General features: G+C 47.2%; 1 protein-coding gene across 4 annotated transcripts in view; it reads right to left on the bottom strand.

The window, feature by feature from the left end:
- Positions 1–24,682, bottom strand: part of WDTC1 (WD and tetratricopeptide repeats 1) — a 62,409-nt gene that overhangs the window by 25,661 nt on the left and 12,066 nt on the right. Inside the window, exons 1-3 of one of the 4 annotated variants that reach the window (XM_084785255.1) lie at positions 24,401–24,535; positions 5,519–5,665; positions 2,248–2,331 (exon numbers count right to left, since the gene is read on the bottom strand). In XM_084785255.1, coding sequence (XP_084641381.1) covers positions 2,248–2,331; positions 5,519–5,566 — 132 coding nt within the window. In that variant the 5' untranslated portion in view covers positions 5,567–5,665; positions 24,401–24,535. Of the gene's footprint in view, positions 1–2,247; positions 2,332–5,518; positions 5,666–23,911; positions 24,364–24,400; positions 24,536–24,682 lie in introns of those variants that run through there. The other 3 variants (XM_084785257.1, XM_084785254.1, XM_084785256.1) reach the window with 3 other exon arrangements.

Raw genomic sequence — 24,682 nt, forward strand, 5'->3', positions numbered from 1 at the left:
AGTGCCTAGATATACTGCTGGTATACACATCACACACTATATACTTCACAGTCTACTTGCCTGAGTATGTGAGGGAATTAGAGATGCTTTCATACTTTTGCTCTCAGGTGATTTAAACACGAATTTACTTCGTTATATAAAGTAAGTGTTGACAACTTTTTCTGTAAGGGGCCAAACAATAGATATTTTAGGTTTTGCATACCATATGGGCTCTGTATGAATCATTCAATTCTGCTGTTGAATCACTAAAACAGGCAGACAATACATAAATGAATGAGTGTGGCTGTGCTCCAATAAAACTTTATTTATAAGAACAGGTGGCAGTGCACTTGAGACTCATATGGAGATGCAAAGGACTCAGAATAGCTAAACAATCTTGCAAAAGAACAAAGTTGGAAGACTCCCATGCCCTAATTTCCCACTGCTACAAAGAGGTACTGCCCTTAGAACAGATATTTAGATCTGTGATATAGGCTGACAGTTAACAAAAATAAAAAAATTACATTTACGGGTACTTAATTTCTGTTAAGAGTGCCAAGACAGCTGGGCGTGGTTGCACAAGCCTTTAATCCCAGTATTTGGGAGGCAGAGGCGGGCAGATCATTGTGAGTTCGAAGTCAGCCTGGTCTACAAAGTGAGTTCAGGACAGCCAAAGCTACACAGAGAGACCCTGTCTCAGGGAAGAGTGGGAGTGCCAAGACACTTCAACAGTTTTGCAACAAATGGTGCTGGGACAACTGGACATCCACATGCAGAATACGCAAGTCTGGGCTGGGGTAGAGTTCTGTGGTACAGCACGAATGTGCAAGAGGTAGGCTTGATCCCCAACACCACCATCAACAACCAAAGAGTGAAGGGGCAGGTTGGAGAGAGGCCTCAGTATTAAAGGCTCACAACCCTCTTAGGGACCTTAATTTTGTGGCCAGCCCCCTATCCCACTGGATAGCTTCACTGAATTTTGTTTACATATATATGGATAAACAACCTCACCTTCTCTCTAAAACAATAAAACTTTTGGAGGAAACACAAATATAAATTTTCATGGCTTTGAATTAGCAATGATGACTTAAATATAACACTGAAAGCATAAATGAGAAAACAGGAAAATGGGGCCGATGAGGAGACTCCTGTGGCCAAGCCTCATGGCCTTAGTTTGACCCCTGGGACCTGCATAGTGAACGCAGAGAACTGACTCCTTCAAGTTGTCATCTTACCTCCACATGTGTGTACACACACACACACACACACACACACACACACACAGAGACACACACACACACACACACAGACACACACACACACACACACACACAGCCTTGGCTATCCTGGACTTGCTTTGTAGACCAGGCTGGCCTCGAACTCACAGCGATCTGCTTGCCTCTGCCTCCTGAGTGCTGGGATAAAAGGCGTGTACCACACGCCCGGCTCATTTGAGGTTTTAAACCAGATGTGATAGTGCACAGATGTAGTCCCATCCTTTGGAAGGCAGGAAGACATAAGTTCAAGACTAGCCTGGGCTTCCCAGTACGTTGAATGAATGAGGAAAGGAAAGCTGGTGAGCTAGCTGAGCAGGTAAAGGTGCCAAGCCTATATGGCAGAGGCAGAGAAAGCTGTCCTCTGACCTTCATATGTGGTCATGCTCGCTACACAAAGAAACCTTGTCATGAAAAAAACAAAAACAACAAAAAGAAACCCTCAAAAACCACCCCCACTCCCCCCAAAAATCAATACCTTTAATCTCAGCACTCTTTGAGGCAAAGGCAGGCAGATCTCAGAGTTTGAGGTCAGCCTGGTCTACAGAGTGAGTTCCAGGTTCCAGGACAGTTAGGGCTACACAGAGAAACCCTGTCTCAAAAAAAAAAAAAAAAAAAAAAAAAAAAAAAAAAAAAAACCAACCCCAAAAAAGAAATAAAAGAAAAGAAAATCAGGGGTTGGAGAGATGAGTCAACAGTTAAGTACATATACCCACAAAGAGGATCTGTGCTCAGGTCCTGCAGCTATGTAGGGTGGTTCACATCTGCTTGTAACCCCAGCTCTAGGGGGATCAGACGCCTGTGGCATCCAAGAAGACCTGCATACACATGAACATACCCCCCATCCACACACACCTAATTAAAAAACAAAACAAAACCAGCTAAGCGTGGTGGTGTTCGCCTTTAATTCCAGCACTGAGCAGCAGATGGATCTCTGTGTGCACAGGAAGGAAAACAGGCCATGCGAGTCTGGGGTGCAAACTGGACCTCTTACCTGAAGCTCAGCTTCCAGGCCCAGCCGCCGGATAAAAGGATCGGTGACGTGATAGCGCCGTTCAAAGCTCAGGGCACCCCGCTCCTGGGAATAAAAACACACTTGTATTTCCTTCTGTATATCTTCTGTTTTTTAAATTTTATTTTACGTGCATGGGTGTTTTGTCTCCACGTGCGTGCCTGGCTTCTGCAGGGATCAGAAGCGGGTGTCAGATCCCTAGGACTGGAATTATAGCCGGTTGTAATTTTGGATTTTTGGTTTCTTTAAAAACCAGAGATATTATAAGAAGATGTTTTTGCTTTAATCCCAGGTGTGGGGATATGAGGTTGTTTCACAGAAGCTGCCTATGATCTGTCTCGTGCTTTAGCAGAGGTGTGATTTTGCCAGCTGCAGATAATTTCTACAACTGTATGATTTTTGGAATTCTGGGAAATTTTCAGAGGGAACAGAAATGCTAGAGCTAGGGGTGGCCTGTTGGTTGGTTGTGACTGAACTCTGTTTGCTAAGTAGTCGTGTGCAAAGGAAGACGAAATTAGAAATCCTGATGGAGAAGACAAAACTTGTCCCAAGAAACTTGATGCCTCTAATCAGCAGGAAGCAGTCTAAGGATTATGTCATCTCCTTTCCAACTACTGGCTTTGTTCAGCGGTCTCTCTCTCCTCTTTTCTCTCATATCTAAGGGAAGAAGAAAAGGGTGGAGAAGGGTGGAAAAAAAGAACAATCTGTAAAGAAGCAAATGCTTGTGACAAGTGGTGTCAGATGTAGGGCTAGGCAAAATGGGAAATTTGATTTGAAATGCCACAGAGAAAATGACAAGGGGCAAAAGTGTGGGGCCAGTAAGCCATGTGACTGAGGGAGGCTGTCCAGAGCAAGAGTGAGGTGAGGCATGTCCAAACCCCAAAAATCTTGTCATTAGGCTGGCAGGAGTAGACTGCTTCCGCCTTGCTCTGGGCCCTGCACATACCCTTGTGACCTTCACTTCTGCCACCCTTGAGCTAGTCACGCGGCCTGGTGGCCAGGTTTCAGGTTAAACTTCCTCTTTCCCTAATAAGAATATGTCCAGCAAGCCCTTGGAATTCCTCTTCACGTAAATCAAGTGCTCCCAGCATCTTGGCCCCAGAAAATGATGTACACACACCCTGAATACTGCTACCCACTCCACAAGGTTCATATAGCCCTTAATTCCACCAATTAAAAAGAGCTATTTCCCTGAAAACTGTCTCCAGAGCAGGTTGTTTCTCCTGCACTCGTGCCGACCGCAATCCTACCTAACCCGGCTGACCCGGCTGACCTTCCTTCCCTCAGTCCAGCCTGGTGTACAGTGGTGCCTGGCTGCCAGAGGGGAGAAGCAGACCCAGCGTGGCACAAAGCAATTGATGTCTTGTTCCAAGACACCAGCAAAAAATTTACTGTGGCTGCCACGGCTGGGAAATCCTTGCTTTGCTCGCAGAGGGGATTTTGTTTTTCTTTTTCTTCTTCCTAAATTCTGTTTCAGAAAAGGTTGGGAGAATGGCTGAGCAGTTGGATAACTTGTGGGTGGAAGTGGAAGCACTTGAGAAGGGAGGAGCACTGGAAAAGGGAGGGGGAAAAAAAAGGCTCAGTCACGGAAAGAGGAAAAGAAACCGTGCCAGAGGACAGTCAGGTCAGAGAAAAGCTGAAAAGGGCAGGAGTACAGTCTGATGAAATAGACCCTTTCAAGAGTGGGAGGCAGGTGGCCAGGGTTAAGAGATCACCACCATCAGCTTTACCAGTGGTCACACAGCATATGCCTGCTGGTGATGTGAAACAAGGTCATGACGAGATGGGATGGCCTAAGATTTACGGCAGATCTAAGGCATTTTAGAGAGGCCATGATTTCATACGGAATGCACTCGCCTTATGTAAAACAAATTCGAAATAACTGAGCTACTCAAATCAGAATTATCCCCCAAGACAGGAAGGAATTGATGACAGCTGTCCTAGAAGCTGGACCACAGTTACAATGTTTAACATGGTAGAGAGAAGAAGCCACAAATATTGAGCAGTGAAATAGAGCGAGGGGAATGTATATAGTAAAAGATTAGTTGCTGTGTGAAGAGCGGCACTCTGATACACAAAAACAGATTCAATTTGATGACACTACTATAGAACAATGTTGTTTAGCGGCTTTAAGAGCTCACTGTAAAGGGAATGTCACTGTAAGGGAAATGTCACAAAGGGAAAGGTTCACTGTAAAGGAATGTCAAGGTATAGCTAGAGGTCTCTGCCTGCTATGTAATTTAATTTCTTTTTTGTTTAAAAATGTTCTAGCGGGCTGGAGAGATGGCTCAGAGGTTAAGAGCACTGTTTGCTCTTCCAGAGGTCCTGAGTTCAATTCCCAGCAACTACATAGTGGTTCATAACCATTTGCAACCTCTTCTGGCTGCAGGCATACTTGCAGGCAGAGCACTGTATATGTAATAAATAATACCTTTAAAAAAAAATGTTCTAGCTTTTCAAAGATACTATCACTTAACAACAACAACAACAAAATCAGAGCACCGGCAGGCAAAATGACCAGTCTTCAGGCAGTTACACCGCTCGGGGCAGTGGCACGTGCCCCGATCCAGCTTGGGTTGCTTACCAGAAGCACATAGGCCTTGCTTGAAACTATTCTCAGCCCTTGTGGCTCCGACACCGGAGTTTCCCAGGAGCAGTGTTTCTAATTGAACCCAACTGTCCAGTCATTCACTCATCTCACAGGCGCCGCTGCTTTCTACATGCTAGAGTGCAGGGAGCCTCAAAGGGAAGAACGGCCCCCAGCTGCGCTCAGCTGACTCCCTTAGGTTCCTGTCCACCTACAGCGTAGATGCTGGAGCAACAAAGAGGCTGGTGCTTACACTCCTGTGTGCACATCCACATGGGTGGCTTCTCTACGGTGATGGCTCTCCAGCCTACACTGATCTTAGCACAAGTACAGAGATGGGGGATCCTCCATGAATCCCTCCTCAGTCTGCTACTAGCAAGCTATGTGGTATAGGGTATAGGGTATAGGGTAGTGGTTCAACATGTAGGTCATGATTCCTTTGGGGGTGGGACAACCCTTTCATAGGATTTGCCAAAGAAAATCAGAAAACACAAATATTTACTTTACCATTCATAACAGTACAGTTATGAAGTATCAACAAAAATAATTTTATGGTTGGCGGTCACCACAACATGAAGAACTGGACTAAAGAGCCGCAGCATTAGGAAGGCTGGGAACCACTGCTGTGGGGGACGGGCCCAAGGTTAAAAGGTCAGGACTGCTTACCTTGATTTGCCTACGAATGAGGTCTCTAGTTATGTTGACTTTTGCCATCTTCTCTTTATGGTTCAACAGAAGGAAGCTACAGGAGGATCTTCAAGACCCTTGCACATTCCAGCCCAGCCCAGGTCCACAAGACAAGCATTTAATTACCTAAGAGGGAAACAAAACACACCACTGAGCCCTGGGAAACGCAATAAGGTGCCTTCAAAAGCCTGATCCCACTCCCAAACCAGCCCACTAGCCCGCACAGTGACTTATGATATGGGGGGCTGGCCCTGCTCTGCAGTGCTGAGGAACCCCTGAACGGGGAAAGATGGAGCGTACAGTGACTCATCAACCACAGGCAGCTCTGAGCAGCACTTGATGGAGTTGCGATGCCTCACCGGGAAAGGCTGTGGATGCAGTTAGGAATTCGGTGTTGTGTTCTGAAGTCCCCTAACACCTGTGGCAAACCATCTGAACTGTCAACCACTTTAGATCTGAAACCCTCAGCTGGACTCTCCCACAACCAAATCAGTGCCACAGACAAACATCTCCACAGAGTCAAAGACTCAGAAAGGGAGCTTTCCAGAAAACTGACACGTGGAAGCTCCCGGAGTGGGCAGGAAGCTCTACTCTCCCTTCCATGTCTCACCCATGCTCCCATTCGTTTGTATCCTTTGTAAAGTCCTGTATAATGAGCCAGGAAATAGCTTTACTACACCTAGTGGTGCATGTGTGTGGACTGGCGCTCCCTTTTCTCCACTGCCTTTACATGGGTTTCAGGTATCCAACTGACGTGGCCAGGCTTGCTTTACCTACTGAGCCATCTCACTAGCTCCGATCATTTTTATTTGTGTCTTTCTTCTTTCTTTTATTTTATTATTATTTTTGTGTGTGTGTGTGTAGCCTTGGCTGTCCTGGACTTCCTTTGTAGAGGAGGATGGCGTTGAACTCACAGCGATCCACCTGCCTCTGCCTCCCGAGTGCTGGGATAACAGGTGTGCACCACACCTGGCCCTTGTTTGTTTTTCAAGACAGGGTCTCTCTGTGCAGCCCTGGCTGTTCTGGACTCACTTTGTAGACCAGGCTCTACTTGCACTCACAGAGATCCGCCTGCCTCTGCCTCCCGAGTGCTGGTTTTAAGGGCGAGCGCCAACTTCTGGTGTCATTTTAAACTAAGATTCATGGATATGTGACAGTTTCACAATGTCACATGGCCAATCAGCTGGGGCCAGTGTGGGGACTCAAACCCAAGCCTACATGACTCCAAAGCCCATATTTTTTCGTCACAATGGTATGTTCTTTTCCAGAGGAATGGCCACAGTGAGAATCCAGAGGGCCAACCAGATCATAGCGACTTCCTCATGAGTTTCCTTGCAGCATCAGCCAAGTGTGTATCAAGTATGGAGCACAGTGCTGGAATGCTGAGATAAAAGGCGCAGTGCCTACACCAGGAGAGCTCAGACTCAAGATAAGTGGTTCTAGTTAACATTTATGTGTGGTTCGGAAATACAGAAAGAAGCAAAGGGGAAATCAGGCACACAGGAAACCAGTCAGTCAAGAGGTATGTGGCATGTGCCTTTAATCACAGCGCTTGCAGGCCAGAAGAGTTTCCTTTTTACAAATAAAGTTAGTAGCTGGGCATGGTGATCCCTGTAATCCCAGCACTAAGAAGGCAAAGGTAAGCGGATCGCTGTGAGTTCGAGGACAGCCTAGTCTACAAAGTGAGTCCAGGACAGCCAAGGCTACACAGAGAAACCCTGTGAAAAACAAAACAACACAACAGATATAGATAGATAGCTACAACTAATGCATACTTAGCTTTTATCTTGTTTTGCTTTGAGACAGGGTTTCTCTGTGTAGCCCTAACTGCCCTGGTACTCTGCAGGCAAAGATGACCTAGAACTCAGAAATCCGCCTGCCTCTGCCTCCCACGGGCTGGGATTAAAGGCGTGTACCACCCACCGCCTGGCTCGCACTGAACATTTTGATGAACATTTATTTCTGCACTACTTTGAGAAGAAATGGGTAACACACTGGGAAACCATCCTGGGACACAGCTTGGCTTTTCTCAAAGAAACGAAGACTTGGTGCCTCTCCACAAAATTTTGTAGGCACATCTAACTAGATAAAAGATTCAACTAGCACCAGGCATGGTGGCGCACGCCTTTAATCCTAGCTCTCGGAGGCAGAAGCAGGCAGATCTCTGTGAGTTTGAAGCCAGCCTGGTCTATAAAGAGAGTCTAGGACGGTCAGAGCTGTTACACAGAGAAACCCTGTCTCAGGGGAAAAAAAAAAAAAGATTCACATAGGAAGAAATACCTTTAAATCTACCAAGGGGCACAGCTAGTTTGATATTCTCATCCAAAGTTCTCCCAAACATAAAGAACTAGATCCTGGGGCTATAGAGATGGCTCAGTGGTTAAGAGCACCACCTACTCTTCCAGAGCTCCTGAGTTCAATTGCCAGCCACCACATGGTGGCTTACAACCATCTATAATGAGATCTGCTGCCCTCCTCTGTAAAGCACTCATATGCAATAAATAAAGTAAATAAATCTTAAAAAAAAAAAGAATTAGATCAATAAACCAAAACTGGTTTTACAATGAGATGAAGTAAGTCATGGCCAACTTTTAGAGCGTATTTCAGTGAGCATTCTTGAAGTAGTCAACAAGCCACATACAGACACTTAGGAATGAGGGATCTGAAATTGGCAGGCTGCAGAGACACACATGATCAAACACCAGAGAAGAGACCAACGAGAATTCTAACGTGGATGCAGTATGCAAATTACACGATGGCTGCAATTAATACTTTCAAGAATTTTATCACAAACACTTTAATGAGTTGGACTTGGAAGGATTAATTGAATCTTACTTATACTAATTTATCCGTACATCTTAGAAGAAAGTGCAGATGACAGCAGGATGTCACCACAGGGAAGAACGTGACTGCACAGAGTTGCCGGAAAAGGAGGAGGTGTACTCTTCACGGAACGCCACACCCTTTCACTCTCAGAACTGGAAGAACATTGAGAGCTAGTTTGTTTATCGAAAATGAAAGCTCAATAAAGACTTTCTCTAGCTAGAGGACAAAGGTTTGCAGGTAGGAACTGTAATTACGATGCTACAAGGCCAGCCCTAACAGACCTCATGAAGGAGGAGGAAAACACATGACATAATGTCCTTACAGAAACAAGAGCTGCAGTGGAGCTGTTACACCTCTCTGAAGGTATTCTCCCTGGGGCTGAAATGACTGCCATGGTATCCTTAACCCCATCCTGCCCGCAAGGTTTTAGCTTAGGCTACTAGGAAGCTTTTTTCTTTAAGAATAACACTAACAAGAAGCTAATGTTCAGAGCTGGCAAGATGGCTCAGCAGGTAAAGGTGCTTGCTGAGCAAATCCGGAACTTAAACTTGATTCCTGAAACGCACTTGTAACATGGAAGGAGAAAACCAACTTCGTGAAGTTATCCTCTGGCCTTCCTACACACGGTGGCATGTGTGCACCCATGTATACAATCATATACATAGTAAATGAAAGACAGAAAATAACAGCTCACTTTAGAGAAAAGAAATCTACTCATAATGCAAAAGATACCCACAGCATAAGAGGCTGAAGCTGGAGAGCCTTCGGATGAAGTAAAGCCACCGAAGTTACCCACCTGAGACCAAGCACTACACACGGACAACAGCCCCGTCTCACATTCGCCAGTCTTTTGAGTGCCTCAATAACACAGCAGAAAAAACACCACCACACAATGGACTTGCTGAACGTGGCAGCTAGGCATGAATTCCAGCCCCTTACATACTTCATATGAGCCTCAGTGTGTACGTCCGCAAAATGAAAATAGGGCTGGGATGCCTTCCTCAGTGGGCAGGTGTGAGGAACAAATAATACGACAAATATGAGTGACCCTAACAGGGCCTGGAACAGCAAATGTGAACACCTGGTAAGTCTTGTCACACGTCTGGTAGCGCAGGGTGCATGTCTCCATGTTACTCTATCAAGAATGACACTGGGGATCCCAGCAGGGGACTGAGAGGTGACGGAAAGCTCTGTGTCCTTTCTGCTAGCCTTAAGTTGGGAAATCAGAAGAAAAACTAACTTTTTGCTTTATTTTTGTTTTTTGAGACAGGGTTTCCCTGTGTGGCCTTGGCTGTCCTGGACTCACTCTGTAGACCAGGCTGGCCTAGAACTCAGAGCCTCTTCCTCCCGAGTGCTGGGATTACAGGGATCACCACACCCGGCTACTAACTTTATTTGTAAAAAGGAAAATTCTCTGGCCTGCAAGTGTACATGCAGACAGAGCACTGTATATATAATAAATAAATAAATAAATAAATAAATCTTAAAAAATAAAAATAAAAAGCAAACTCCACACCAAACCTTATGCAGAGAGATGTTTACAGAAGCACTGGACAAAAAGAAAATTCAGTGCTGCAACAGATACATAAAATGTACATTGTCATTTAGGCATTGAAAGCATTGAACAAGCTAGGCTTGGTGGTATACACCTGTGAGCCTGAGGGGCTGAGGCAGAGCAACCATGAGCGCAAGAGCGGGGAAGGGAGGCTGGGGTGCTAAAGTACTTGCTAATAATTCCAAGCCCTGGGTGGGCGTAGTGGTGGCCGCCTGAAATCCCAGCACTTAGGGCGGCAAAGGCAGGTGATCTCTCCTTTCAAAGCCAACAGGGTTTACAAAGTGAGTCTAGGACAGCTGAGGCTACACAAAGAAGCCCTGTCTCAATAAAACTAAATAAATACATACATACATACATACATAGGTGCAACCCCTAGACCTCACAGAGCTAGGTCTGGCAGTGTGCTCTTGTAATTCCTGTGCTGGGAGATGGGAGGCGGTTGGGTTCCTGGCGCCTGCTCGCCAGCTGGCCTAGGCCGTATCTCAAAAAGTAGTGGTGGCAGTGGGACACACGTGGTGGGACGACTTGGCAAGAAAAAGTACTTGACGTGCATTCCTGACAACCTGAGTCTAACCCAGGAAGCCACAGTGGAAGGGGAGAACCAACGCTCATAAGCTGTCCTCTGACATCACGGCATGTGCATGTGTGGTCACACATCACATATACACACAAACTTTTCAACAGTGGGCCACACCTGAGGTTGACCTCTTGCTTCCATATATAATTCAAAGACACGTTCACATATACCCACAACACACCTGCACCCACCAACTCACAAACAAAATAAACTCTGAAAACATGCAAGTAAAAGATAATGCCTTTGATCTAATCCTATTACTATAAAATGGTTAGAACTTGTAAATAGAAAACAGGTTAATAGTTGCTTAGGTTAGAAGAGATGGTAGACACAGGATAGCTAAAGGACATGGTTTTGGGGTTTTTTTTTTATTTTAAAGATGCCTGCATGCCAGAAGAGGGCACCAGATCCCAGTATAGATGGTTGTGAGCCACCATGTGGCTGCTGGGAATTGAACTCAGGACCTTTGGAAGAGTACCCAGCGCTCTTAACCTCTGAGCCATCTCTCCAGCCCCAGGACATGAATTTTTTTGGGTTTTTTTTTTTTTTTTTTTTTTTTTTTGGTTTTTCGAGACAGGATTTCTCTGTGTAGCCTTGGCTGTCCTGGACTCACTTTGTAGACCAGGCTGGCCTCGAACTCACAGCGATCCGCTTGCTTCTGCCTCCCAAGTGCTGGGAGTAAAGGCATGAGCCACCACCGCCCGGCGGACATGGATTTTTAAATGGAAGTAGAATTCACAAGATATATGAAACCAATCATTTTCAAAGACACAGCTCAGCAGTGCCCAGTGCACCCACTCTTGTGTAGCCACACCCCTAGCTTATCCCAGAACACTCCCATTACCCCACACCCAGCCAGCAACCACTTCCCACTTCCCCTCTATTACCAGCACCTGGCAAACACCAGTCCATCTGGATGGGTCCACCTACTCGGGCTTCTTTTAATTATAATCATAATTTTATTTGAACGCCTTCCAATCTGTACTATTACTACCTCAGTTATTTGTTTATGCCTAAATAGTACTCCACTACTTTGATATAATATGTTTATCCACTGGCTAGTGTCAACAGTGCTGTGAACATCTGTTTAAAAAAACAAAAACAAAACCCTGGCTAGGGAAGTAGCTCAGGGTAGAACATTTTGCTAGCAGGCACAAGGACTGGAGTTCTTCATATAAAGTACTTTTAAAACTCTTTCCTGGGGGCTGGAGAGATGGCTCAGTGGTTAAGAGCACTGCATGCTCTTCTAAAGGATCTGGGTTCAATTCCCAGCACCCACATGGCAGCTCACAACTGTCTGTAACTCCAAGATCGGACACCCTCACACCAACACACATAAATTAAAATTAAATTAAAAAAAAAAAAAACAGGGCTGGAGAGATGGCTCAGAGGTTAAGGGCACTGACTGCTCTTCCAGAGGTCCTGAGTTCAATTCCCAGCAACCACATGATGGCTCACAACCATCTACAATGCGATCTGATGCCATCTTCTGGCCTGCAGGTGTACATGCAGGCAGAGCACTGTATACACAATAAATACATCTTAAAAAACAAACAAAAAACAAAAACAAACAAACAAACAAAAAACTCTTTCCACCAGTTCGAGGTTAGCTTGGTCTACAAAGTCCAGGACAGCCAGGACACAGAGAAACCCTGTCTCTAAAACCAAAACCAAAACAAAATGAACCAACCAAACAAACAAAAAACCTTTCTTTCCAAGGCCAGGTATGGTGGCCCATGCCTTTAGTCCCACACTTGAGAGGCAGAGACAATAGGATATCCACCAGTTCCAGAACAGCCTGCTCTATATACTAAGATCATGCTCTAAATAAAGTAGTATTTTGCTGGGCGGTGGTGGAGCAGGCCTTTGATGCCAGCAGTCAGGAGACAGAGGCAGGTGGACTGAGTTCAAGGCCAGCCTGGTCTACAAAGCAAGTTCCAGGATGGCCAGAGCTACACAGAGTAACCTTGTTTCAAAAAAATCAAAAACAAAAACAAAAACAAAAAAAACAGAAACAGACTAATGAATGAACGAATAATATTTTTTAAAAATAATCCCTAAAATCCAACTCTGCGGGCACAGTCAAGAGGACTGGGGCATTCTCAGCTATAAAGCAAGTACCAAACCAACCAGGGCTCTAGCAGACCCTGTCTCAAGCCTCAAACTCACCCAAACCAAACCCCCTTCATCCTCAGACACAGAATAAACGTAAGGGTAGATGGGACTACAAGAGACCTTGCCTCAAAATGAACAGATAAAAATCTTCAAGATGACAATGTAGTTCTGTGGCAGAGCATGAGCCTACCATCCTCAAGGTGCTGGGTTTAATCTGCATTAAAAAAGAAAAAAGAAAGAAAGAAAGACGGCTGAAGACACGGCTCAGAGGTTATGAACATGCCTTTTATAGCAGAGAACCCAACAACCCGAGTTCGGTTCCCAGGTTCCCAGTGTGCCCTACTGCTAATCACAAGGATCTCGAAGCCTGGGTTCAGTGCATGCAATATCTCACAAATTCAGTGGGAAAAAAAAAAAACAATAAACAACAAAAAAAAGTAAAAGTTTTAATGACGTGTCAGGGTATGGTAGCACGTCTTTAATCCCAGCAGCTGGAAGGCCAGGACAGTAGAGACCCTGCTCTCCCTAAAAAAATAAAAATAATAAATAAAAAAATAATAAAAATAAAAATATAAACTCTTTCTATCTGTAGCAATTTTCAAAATGTGGAGTACTGGCTAATGAAATAGAAAAACTCCTATCTGTACATAGCTAAAGACACATATGGTGCAAGAAGAGACTTGATACCCTATGAGCATATACAGAGGGAGGAGGTCCCCCTCAGTCACAGTCATAGAGGAGGGGAGTAGGGGGAAAGCAGGAGAGAGGGAGGAATGGGAGGACACAAGGGATGGGATAACAGTGGAGATGTAATATGAATAAATTAATTAAAAAAGACACATATGGTGATACCAGTCTTGGGAGGGAGGACACAGAACACCACAGTGGGACTGGAAAGCTAGCTCAGTAGGTGACCGAGACCTGAGTTCAGCTCCTAGCACCCACGCTGGGTGGCTCACGGCTTCCTAGAGCTCTAGTCCTAGGGGAGTCAGACGCCTCTGGGCTCCCTACATGCCTGCAGACACATACACACAATTTTTACAATGTAAAAACTAATAACTGAAAACCCGCTGAGCTGTAACTTCTGTGTCAGTGCCTCCCTGGCATGTGACTATGTCAACTGTTAAAAGACAAGCTCTCAAACCCTCTTCCCTTACTTCAGGTTCACAACTCAACAACAAAATGCTGGTCCTTAACCTTTCCTTCCCCATCTTCAATCCTGACCTTCTGCAGCGTCTGTTCCTTCAAGGCCAGCCTTCACCTGACTCATCCCGTAATGTTCCCCAGGCTGACTGTGAAGGTAGCAGATGTCAGTATCTGCTGCTGAGTAAACAGCGTGGCTACCTACATACACACACGATGCATCATGCCTATCAAAAAGCCTTTGTTTCTGCTTTTAATTTGCTTTACAACAATCCCATGAGGAAGCCATAAACTATTAAATTACCAGCCCCACTTAAGGAAGACTGAAGCACACTCAGGTGCTGGGAAGGACCACTGGGCTGGGATCCTATGCTCTAGGCCAGCCTCCACCTTAACTGGCATGAACTGAGAGAGACACTGCACTCTGTCAGACTCTTTCCCCATCTATAAAACAAGAAGTAGGCTGGGTGTGGTGGCGCTTGGGAGGCAGAGGCAGGCGGATCTCTGTGAGTTTGAGGCCAGCCTGGTTTACAATGAGAGTCCAGGACAGCCAGGGCTGTTACACAGAGAAACCCTGTCTTTAAAAAAAAAAAAAAAATAAGAAATAGAAACTGGGAATGGTGGTACACACCTACAATACCAGTATTTAGGAGGAAGGCAGAGATCAGGCCAGCCTCAGTATCAGAGTGAGTTGGAAGCTAGCCTGGGCTACCTGAGACCTATCTTAGTTTTCTTTTTTGGCTTTTTCGAGACAGGGTTTCTTGTGTAGTCTTGGCTGTCCTGGACTCGCTTTGTAGACCAGGCTGGCCTGGAACTTGCCTCAGGGTGTGCGCCACCACGCCCGGCTACTATCTTAGTTTACTATTGCTATGACAGAACACCCTGGTTCCACAGGGTTAGCGTCTGTGACCATCACCATGGCAGCGGGTGGGCAGGCAGGATGCCGGAGCAGTAGCTCAGAACTGACGCCTTCATCAACAGACACAAGGTCAAGAGAACTAACTGGAAACGACTCGAGCTCAAAGCTGACCCTGGTGACACTTCCCTCAATAAGGCCACGCCTCCTTATCCTCCTTCCCAAACAATTCCACCACCTGGGGACCAAGCATTCAAATATATGGGCCTATTGGTGTTCGTTCTCAGACACCTCAAAAAGTGGGGGGATGGGGGGGAGGTGCGCCGGCAAGATGGCTCAATGACTTCCACACATGCACACACATTAAATATATAAGAAGCAAACTCAGAGATGAACTACAAAACCACTTCCACCATCCAGGTTCTAGGGAGACACTGCTCTTTAGCTGCAGAAGGAAGGTGGAACCTTAATCCCATGTGCCACGGGTCTCTGGACACGCTCTCCCACCACGTAGAGGCGCCTCCAGCTCAAGTGACAACTGATCCCTTTCAACATTCTGAATTGTGCAAAAGAAGTATGTAAGTTTCCTTCTCTTCTGCTTGCAGCCTCTACTGGAGCAACCCCACAGGGGGAAAAGGACATCGCAAGGGCGCATGGAAGGGCAGCACAAGTGGCAAAACATGATGGAGAGCCAAGCTGTGGAACCCAACAAACCCAAATCTCAACCCCACCATCTACTTTCTACATGGCATTTTCTTCTTTCCTTTCTTTCTTTCTTTCTTTCTTTCTTTCTTTCTTTCTTTCCTTCTCCCAAAACAGGGTTTCTCTGTGTAGCCTTGGCTGTCCTGGATACTCTTTGTAGACCAGGCTGGCCTCAAACTCACAGTGATGGTTGTGAGCCACCATATGGTTGCTGGGAACTGAACTCAGGTCCTCTGGAGGAGCAGTCAGTGCCCTTAACCTCTGAGCCTTCTCTCCGGCCCCTACATGGCATTTCTAAGCCTCGGTATCCTAGTCTGGTCTTGGAGTCTTCTGCAGGGTAGCCACAGATGGAAGAGTACACGTGTAAAAAGTTTGAGACTGAGCTGCTAAATGACATTTACTCAGCATTCTAAACAGTTTACAAGTGTTACTGCAGACCCCCCAGAGCAATCCCATGAAACAGAAAAGTTAATTTACCACATCACAAAGTTATTAAGTGGGGAGTCAACATAGCAACCATTGCTGTGATCTTTAATCAGACCATGTCCGACACTTGCCTAAAACAAAGTTCATCTCTTACCATTCTTTAGAGCTAAGCAAGGAGGCAAAATTAGCATGGCCGTGGGTATAGCTTACCAATAAAGAACCTGCTTAACAACGTGTGCCACTCTGGTCCAATCCCAGCACCCAATCACAGAAAAAATGGCTTTGCTGTCCTATAACTCGCTCTGTAGACCAGGCTGGCCTCGAACTCACAGAGATCTGCCTGCCTCTGCCTCACAGAGTGCTGGGATTCTATTAGGGTGTCTATTGGGGAGCTGGTTTTGGTAGTCTTAAACACAGACTTAGCCAGGCAGAAGTGGTGTGTGCCTTAAATTCCAGAACTCAAGGCTGATGCAGGCGAATCTCTTGAGTTTGAGGCCAGCCTGGTCTACAGAGCAAGTTCTAGGACAGCCAGGGCTACATAGAGAAACCCCATTTCAAAAAACAAAGTGGAAAGAAATAATAAAGAGTGCTACTTTAGGCCTGAAGTATCAGCCCATCTTGTCCCCTAGCACTCAAAAGGACATGAGTTTGAGGCTAGCTTAGGGTAGCCAATGAAACATTGGCCCCTCCTCCCGACCCTCAATAAAAGGCTGGCACAGTGGTGAAGACCTGCAGCCCCAACATTTAGGACACCAAGGCAGTAAGACTGTGGGTAGTGTTGACAGCACATTAGGTTATATAGAAAGACCCTGTCTCCAATAAAAGAGGGTAGGGTCAGAATTTCACACCACCTCAGGGTCATGCACTCACTTAATACAAGGACAGTTATGTAGAAAGGGAGGTAGGCAGACTATTCCTCTCAGCAAAGAGCGTCTCTGGAAACATCTCTCAGTCTCTTGGCTCACAGAATCCCAAGGGAAGTCCATCTAAAGACACACTTCGGGGCTGGAGAGATGGCTCAGTGGTTAAGAGCACAGTCTGCTCTTCCAGAGGTCATGAGTTCAATTCCCAGCAACCACATGGTAGCTCACAACCATCTATAATGTGATCTGATGTCCCCCTCTGCCTGCAGATGTACATGCAGAGCACTGTATACATAATAATAAATAAATAAATCTTTAAAAAAAAAAAAGCCGGGCATGGTGGTGCACGCCTTTAATCCCAGCACTCGGGAGGCAGAGGCAGGCGGATCGCTGTGAGTTCGAGGCCAGCCTGGTCTACAAAGTCAGTCCAGGACAGCCAAGGCTACACAGAGAAACCCTGTCTCGAAAAACCAAAAAAAAAAAAAAAGACACACTTCACTTTCTGGGAAGCAGTTAACAAAAACTCACCTTGACACCTCCTTTGCCTGACCGGGCAGTGTAATGCCATCTGAGCAGAGTTAGTGTTTCTCCTTAGTTTTCAGAACTTTGCCTTTTGTTAGGCAGCCTGCTCCCATTCTGAAAAAGTTCCCTTCGAGGTCCAAGAAAAAGCAATTTTATTCTGCTTGGAAATAGAACCTGGGGTTGTAAATGAAAGTAAAAGTTTGCCAGGTTCTAGTCCTGACACTGCCTGAGGGCCACTGGGAAACTCCCGGGCAAGGTCCTATTCTCTCCCCACCCCCACTCCAAGGAAACCGGGTTAATCCCTCCCTCAATGGCTACAGGGGGGATTAAGGGCCATTATTCTAGGCATCAAGCTCGGGGCCCAGCTATAGTAGTTGTGAGCTTATTTGTCCTAAAGGGAGGTGTTTAATATAAAAATGTAAACAGTGACCTTTGACCCTCACTCTTAAGAATGTCCGGAAATGTTCTATTCCTCCCCTCCTTCCTTTAGGGCCTGGCCAGGTGCTCTACCACTGACCTACATCCCCAGCCCTTTTCAGTGCTTTATTTTGAAAACACCAGGTTGCCCAGGCTGGCTCTGAACTCACTCTGTAGCCTATGAAGGCCTTACATTTTCAGTCCTTCCAGGCAGCTGGGACAGGAGACCTGCACCACCGGGCCGGCTTGGCTGAGGACTTCCCTTGAGAACAGGCCCTCTTACACTCTGGCCTCCTTTCCTTACTCGGGTCTCAAGGTTTTAGGGTTGCTCACCATCACCATGCAGCTCTTGGAGTCTGAAGCTATTACTAATAGCACAAAGAAGGAGGCCGGGGCTTTGGGCGTTCCCCTATTCAGGCCTGAACTCACCCTAAGGAAGCCAATAAAGCCCCAGCCGGCCCCAGGGAAGGCAAGGAGATGCAGTGAGAGGCAAGACTGTCTCGGTCCTCATCCTTCTGGAAGTGAGGCAATGCGTCTGCACCTCAGAGAGGACCTGTGACCCATGTCACGTACACAAAGAGGCTAACGCGGTGCAAATAACAGCCCTACCACCTCTAGCTGTGGAACCTCTAGCATATTTCTTGACTTTGTGGAGCCTGTCTCTTCAGGTAGGGGATGTACGGTTTTCTGACAGGATTAAGGGACGTATTTCAGAAAAAGTATCTGGCAAGTGTCCAGTATAAAGCAAAACGTCAATACACGGCAGCTTTTTACAGATCAAAAAGAAAGTGGTTGATATTTTCACAGGATAACAATTTAAAACACCAAAAGACAGTTTAGTTCTGTTAAGTTTGAACCCTCTGCCGTGTGCTTGAGAGGCAAGCTGGGAGGTGTGGCTCTGCCTTTAAACCCAGCATTGGAAGAGCAGAGGTGAAGGGAGCTGAGTCCTTGGAAGATAGATCATGGCCCCCGGGGATACCTGGGGGGCGGTGGGGGGTGGGGTGGGGTAGAATCAAATTTTCTCCTATCAAACCAAAGCCAGTTCTCAAAGATCTCTGTCCTTTAGTCCTTGTGCTGTCTTCTAGAATCCCAAGAAACTCCACTTCCCTCTCCTCTTTTTTTTTTTTTTTTTAAACTTTTCGAGACAGGGTCTCTCTGTGTAGCCTTGGTTGTCCTGGACTCGCTTTGTAGACCAGGTTGGCCTTGAACTCATGCGATTTGCCTCCGGAGTGCTGGGATTAAGGCATGTGCCACCACCTCCCAGCTTCAGCAAGGTTCCTATAACTCTAAATCTGTGACTTCATGTGCATAGCAAGGAAAAATGATTTTCATCTCACCAGGCAGCCCTGAGGGTTAAAGTAGATTAAAAAAGAATATTAACTAGAACCAAACCCATCGATATATGTCGGCCATTTTAAAGATATATCCAATTAGTGCCTCTCTGTCAAAGTAGGTTAATCAGAACTCCATGTGACAACAAGGTCCGGTCTCCGGCCTCGACCTTCAGGACCTGGATTTCCTAAGAGATGACAGATAAGAAGAAAGCATAGTTGCCAGAGTTCTAGGTCTAGCCATCTACACCAGCGGCCCGAAGATGCAATGGGAGGCTCTGTAAAGGGCAGAATGTTAGAAGAAACGGCGTAAGACACTAAGCCGCCGGCCCAAAAACCAGCTAGGTATCCAGTACCCACACCACACGCTGCCCAGGGCTGTCTCTGAGATTAGGAACTGAGAGAGAGAGAGAGAGAAAACAACTGAAGAGCAGGTCACTGCTGCGAATGCTACTGTGTGCCTGTCATTCTGGCACTGAAGAGACTAAGGCAGGTAGGCAGCCATGAGTTCTAGGCCACCCGAGCGACACAGTGAGTCCCAGCACAGCAAAGGCTCCAGTGTGGCTCTGTCTCGTCAATTTTGTGTCCCATCTGTGTCCTGAAGCCCAAGGGTACGAAAACACCACACAGAAGATGCCCTGTGTGTCCATACGGAATTTGTTCCAACTAAATGATTGCCAGTTACCCCAGTGGGGCTGGAGAGATGGCTCAGAGGTTAAGAGCACTGGCTGCTCTTCCAGAGGTCCTGAGTTCAACTTCCGGCAACCACATGGTGGCTCACAACCATTTATAATGAGATCTGATGCCCTCTTCTGGTGTGCAAGCATACATGTAGGCAGAACAGTGTATATATAATAATAAATAAATCTTTAAAAAAATAAAAGCCGGGCGTGGTGGCGCACGCCTATAATCCCAGCACTCGAGAGGCAGAGGCAGGTGGATGGCTGTGAGTTCAAGGCCAGCCTGGTCTACAAGGCGGGTCCAGGACAGCCAAGGCTACACAGAGAGACCCTGTCTCAAAAAAACAAAGAGAGAGAGAGAGAGAGAGAGAGAGAGAGAGAGAGAGAGAAAGAAAGAAAACAGAAATAGCCCCTTCCTGGGGGGTGGGGGTGGGGGTGGGGTGGCGCACACCTTTAATCCCAGTATTTGGGAGGCAGAGGCAGATGAATCTCTCTGAGTCCAAGGCCAGCCTGGTCTATAGTGTGAGTTCAAGGACAGGACAGCCAGGGCTACAAAAAGACACTGTCTCAAAAAAACAAAAAGAAAAGAAATAGTCCCCACAGGCTCACATGTCAAAGAGGTCCCCGGAGGCATCATGCCTTTGAAGGTGATACCTTGTCCCCGTTCTCTCCTTTTTCTGCTCGCTGTTTGCCATCGGGTAAAAACCTCTGTCACTTACTTTTGCCACCATGGAACCAAGGAGCCATGAACTGACACCCTAAAACAGATAGCCAAAATAAAGTTTTCCTACTTAACATGGTGGCCCACAACTTAATCCCAGCACTCGGGAGGCAGAGGCAGGCAGATCGCTGTGAGTTCGAGGCCAGCCTGGTCTACAAAGTGAGTCCAGGACAGTCAAGGCTACACAGGGAAACCCTGTCTCGAAACACCAAAACAAACAAACAAAAAATTGCCACTTGTGACAACTCCAAAAATTGTTCAACTACTGCTGACATCGTCATTGTGATCACATTATGTATTCTCTCTCTCTCGTGACTACCAGAGAAGGAATCCCAAGCAGAAATAAAGGTTGTTCAATTATTCTGCCAAATCAAGCCAGAAGTAGTGCTCCCTCTATAAGATGTGACTTGAAAAGGTTCCCAAGGAGAGGAAAGGATCCAGACTTATCAGCAGTTTAATCCAAACTATGAAAGAAAGGGGGGTTGTCTCCAGTCTTCCAATGAAACATAGCAACTTGCTGGGCTGATAAAACAGGCCTCTAACTTCAGTGTTGCTCAGGAAATGGACGCTGGAAGAGGACAGGTTCAAGGCCCACATGGACTATCAAATCCATCATGGGCAACTTACTGAGCGCCTATCTCAAACATTTATAAAGCCAGCAATGGGGATCAGTGAGCAGAAGTGCTGGCTATGCAAGCCTGGCAAGCTGAGGTCAATCCCTAGAGCGCACTGTGAAGGAGACAACTGACCCACTTGACCTCACACATGCAATGGGACGCGCAAACAGTGGTGTGTGTACCTGCATACATGTGTGCAGCACAAACCCATGTGCACACTTGCTCTCACACAGAGTAATTTTTTTTTTCCTGAGACAAGGTTTCTCTATGTAGCCTTGGCTGTCCTGAACTCACTTTGTAGACCAGGCTGGCCTCGAACTCATAGCGATCCGCCTGCCTCTGCCTCCCGAGTGCTGGGATTAAAGGCGTGCGCCACCACGCCCTGCCTGGTAATATTTATTTTAATTAAAGAACTACGGGTGCAGTGTGCCCCCCCCTCCAGCCCCAGAACTCAGGGAGACAAAGGAGGGGGGGGAGGACTGATTGATGATATAGCTCTGTGGTGCAGAGGGAGAGGGTTTACCTAGCATGTTCATGACCCTGGGTTTAATCCCCAGTGCTGCCAAAAACCAAACCAAAACATAAAAGAATAGAAGAGAGGTAACTTTTTCTCAGAAGTCTACTTCCATACTGAAGCATGTCTTTTCCAAGCACCTGTTTCCTTCTCCTTAGGTTCATGCTTAAAATCTATATTAAGGGCTGGAGAGATGGCTCAGAGTTTAAGAGCACTGACTGTTCTTCCAGAGGTCCTGAGTTCAATTCCCAGCAACCACATGGTGGCTTACAACCATCTATAATGTGATCTGATGCCCTCTTCTGGCCTGCAGGTGTGCATGCAGGCAGAGTGCTATATACATAATAATAAATAAATCTTTAAAAAAAAAAAACTATATTAAAAACATTCTTAGCCGGGCATGGTGTTGCACGCTGTGAATTTGAGGTCAGCCTGGTCTACAAAGAGAGTTCCAGGATAGCCAGAGCTACACAGAGAAATCCTGTCTCAAAAAACAAAACAACAAGAAAAATTATTTAGGGGGATGGAGAGGTGACTCAGCAGTAAAGAACACTGACTGCTCTTGCAGAGGACCTGGGTTCAATTCCCACACCCACATGGCAGCTCACAACTGTCTGTAACTCCAGAACCCCAATGCCCTCATACCAACATGCATGCAGGCAAAACACCAATCATATGAAATAAAAATAAATAATTAATTAATTAATAGACTAAAAGACATAAACACTCAGGCTTTTTTTTTTTTTTTTTTTTTTGGTTTTTCGAGACAGGGTTTCTCTGTGTAGCCTTGGCCATCCTGGACTCACTTTGTAGACCAGGCTGGCCTCGAACTCACAGCGATCCGCCTGCCTCTGCCTCCCGAGTGCTGGGATTAAAGGCGTGCGCCACCACGCCCGGCTAAACACTCAGATTTATATTCCCAGACCTCAGGAGACTGAGGCCAGGGATCTATCTGCCTTGAGTTTCAGGCAAGCCTTGGCTACATAGCAAGACCGTGTCTCAAAAGAAAAAAGAGAAATATAATTAACAATGAAGAAATCTCAAAACTGTTTCAGGCTTTACTTTTTCACTTACACTCAGGTTTTATTTTGCGACTGGGTCTCCTGAAACTAGCCTCAAACTCACAGAGATCTGGCAGGCTGTGGGTAAAAAGGAACACCTGGAGCTAGCTGGCTGTAGTAGCACAGGCCTTTAATCCCAGCACTCGGGAGAGGCCTCAGAGGCAAGCGGATCTCAAGTTCAAGGCCAGCCTGGACTACATACAGAATGAATTCAGAGAAACCCTGCCCTGAAGAGGTAGTGGGGAGGGCAAGGCACTTGGGACAAGTGCAGTGACATACCACTATAATCCCAGTACGTGGGGACTTGGAGGCAGGAAGATAAGAGTGTGATGGCTTCAAGGCCTTCCCGGGGCTACCTGAGACCTTGCTGTAAAACGCACACACAATAAGAACACTTCTCTGACGCTTTATCCTGACCATCCACCCCATCCTTGGAAGAAGTGGGAAAGCTACAGCCACTGTACTCGGCTTCTAAACTCAAACTTGAGAACAAAATTTTCAAGTTGCTCCACCAAATACATTACTTCAAGAGATTTAAGAAAACCAGAGAGCTCCAAGAAAAGAAAAAACAAAACAAAACAAAAAACCAGACACAATCTGCTGCTAAGACAAGTCCTTCATACCTGTTTTCTATTAGCCGTGGCAACGCACCTACAGTGGAGAGCAAACCCGAAAAGTTACCAAGAAACTCCAATTATCCGGGGGGACGGGACGGGGCCAAGCCACTAAAGCTTTTCAGAAAGGGAGCCTGATGATTTAAAGCTGATCTCTACATTTCTTATTTACCCTTTGAAGTAGGTACTAACAGCCCACTCCCAAACAGGGACCCTTTGTACTTGGCGCTGCAGTCGATGATGCAAACACCTTGGCAAAGTTCAGTTTGGTGCCAGGATGAGCCACTGAAGGCATCTGCGGCTGCCTGAAAACACACACACACACACACACACACACACACACACACACACGAGGGGGGGCGGAGACGAACGGGGCAAGGGGGAGTCAGAGCAACAGAGACACGGAAAGAGTAGGTCAGGTCACTGACCTCTTGAAACTTCCACCTGCCCCTTTCTTCCTGAGTGCGACCAGCGTCAGATCAGATGTCAAAAACTCCGCAAAAATAAATAAATAAATAAATAACAAAGTCCCGTGATAGGACGACTTCCACCTCTGTCCCGATAGAGCCTCCCGGAGACTCCTACAGCTTTCCCACTACCTCCCAGCTAGCCGTCTGCTGGCCTCTCCTCCCGTCCCGTCCCCGGCCCACTCCGCCCTTTCCTCGCCGCCGAGGCCTGTCCCCTTCTCGGGACACCCCGAAGTCCCGAGGCGATCGGGCTCAGGCCCCCAGCACGGGATCCGGCCCAGAGCGAGCGGCCCGGGTGCTGGGGCTGCCCGAGCCCGTCCCCGACTCGGCGTCTGTGGCTGGGATGGGGCGGCGGCTACCCGTACCTGTCAGGTCTCTTCCCGGGACCAGCAGCGGTGCAACTTCACGAGCCCATGTCGGTGCGTGGGGCCCGGCCCCTCTCCCGGGAGCAGGAGCGCGGATCCCGGGAAGGGGGCTGGGGACCCGGGCAGCTTTAGCCTCTTCCCATGCTCCCCGCCCGGCGCCTGGCCGGGGCCGGACAGCGCCTCCGCCCGCCCCTGCGCACCGCCTCACACCCGCGCTCACACACACTCACACTCCCTCGCGCGCTCTCACACACGCACTCCCCTCCCTCCTCCTCTGTTTATCTCCTCCAGCTGTCTGGGGACCCAGAAGAAACCCCGCACTGCGCCTGCGCCACGCAGTCTCCGCGCCTGCCCCGCGCCTCCCGGTCCGCGGCTACGCTACGGCGATGGCGCCCGGCAGTTTCCAGAATAGTGAGCGCGGGGCCCTGGTCCTCCCTGCCCCCGCATCGCGCGCCCGGTCAACGTCTGCAGCCGGTGGCGCCCACTAACCTGCTAGCGGGGGAGCCCCCCGCTACGCCGGGGCCAATCGGCTTCACCGCTCGCGGGAACGGCAGTCAGTGGGCGGGCGGGGAAGCGGGACTCAGCCCTGGAGTGTCATGGGAGTCGTAGTTTTTGGCCATCGCGGAGGTCCTGCGGCGTGGACTTGCCTCGCCTGGTTACTATTAGTTACCTAGACGCACCTCCCATTTCTCTAGCGGATAAAATGCTTCCTCACACTTTTTCTGGGACCCAATTCTACGAGTTCGTTCCGAGTCCAGCACAGCCAATCTT

This window comes from Acomys minous (genome assembly GCF_964271855.1).
Source record: "Acomys minous genome assembly, chromosome: 6".
In the NCBI taxonomy this organism is placed as follows: domain Eukaryota; kingdom Metazoa; phylum Chordata; class Mammalia; order Rodentia; family Muridae; genus Acomys; species Acomys minous.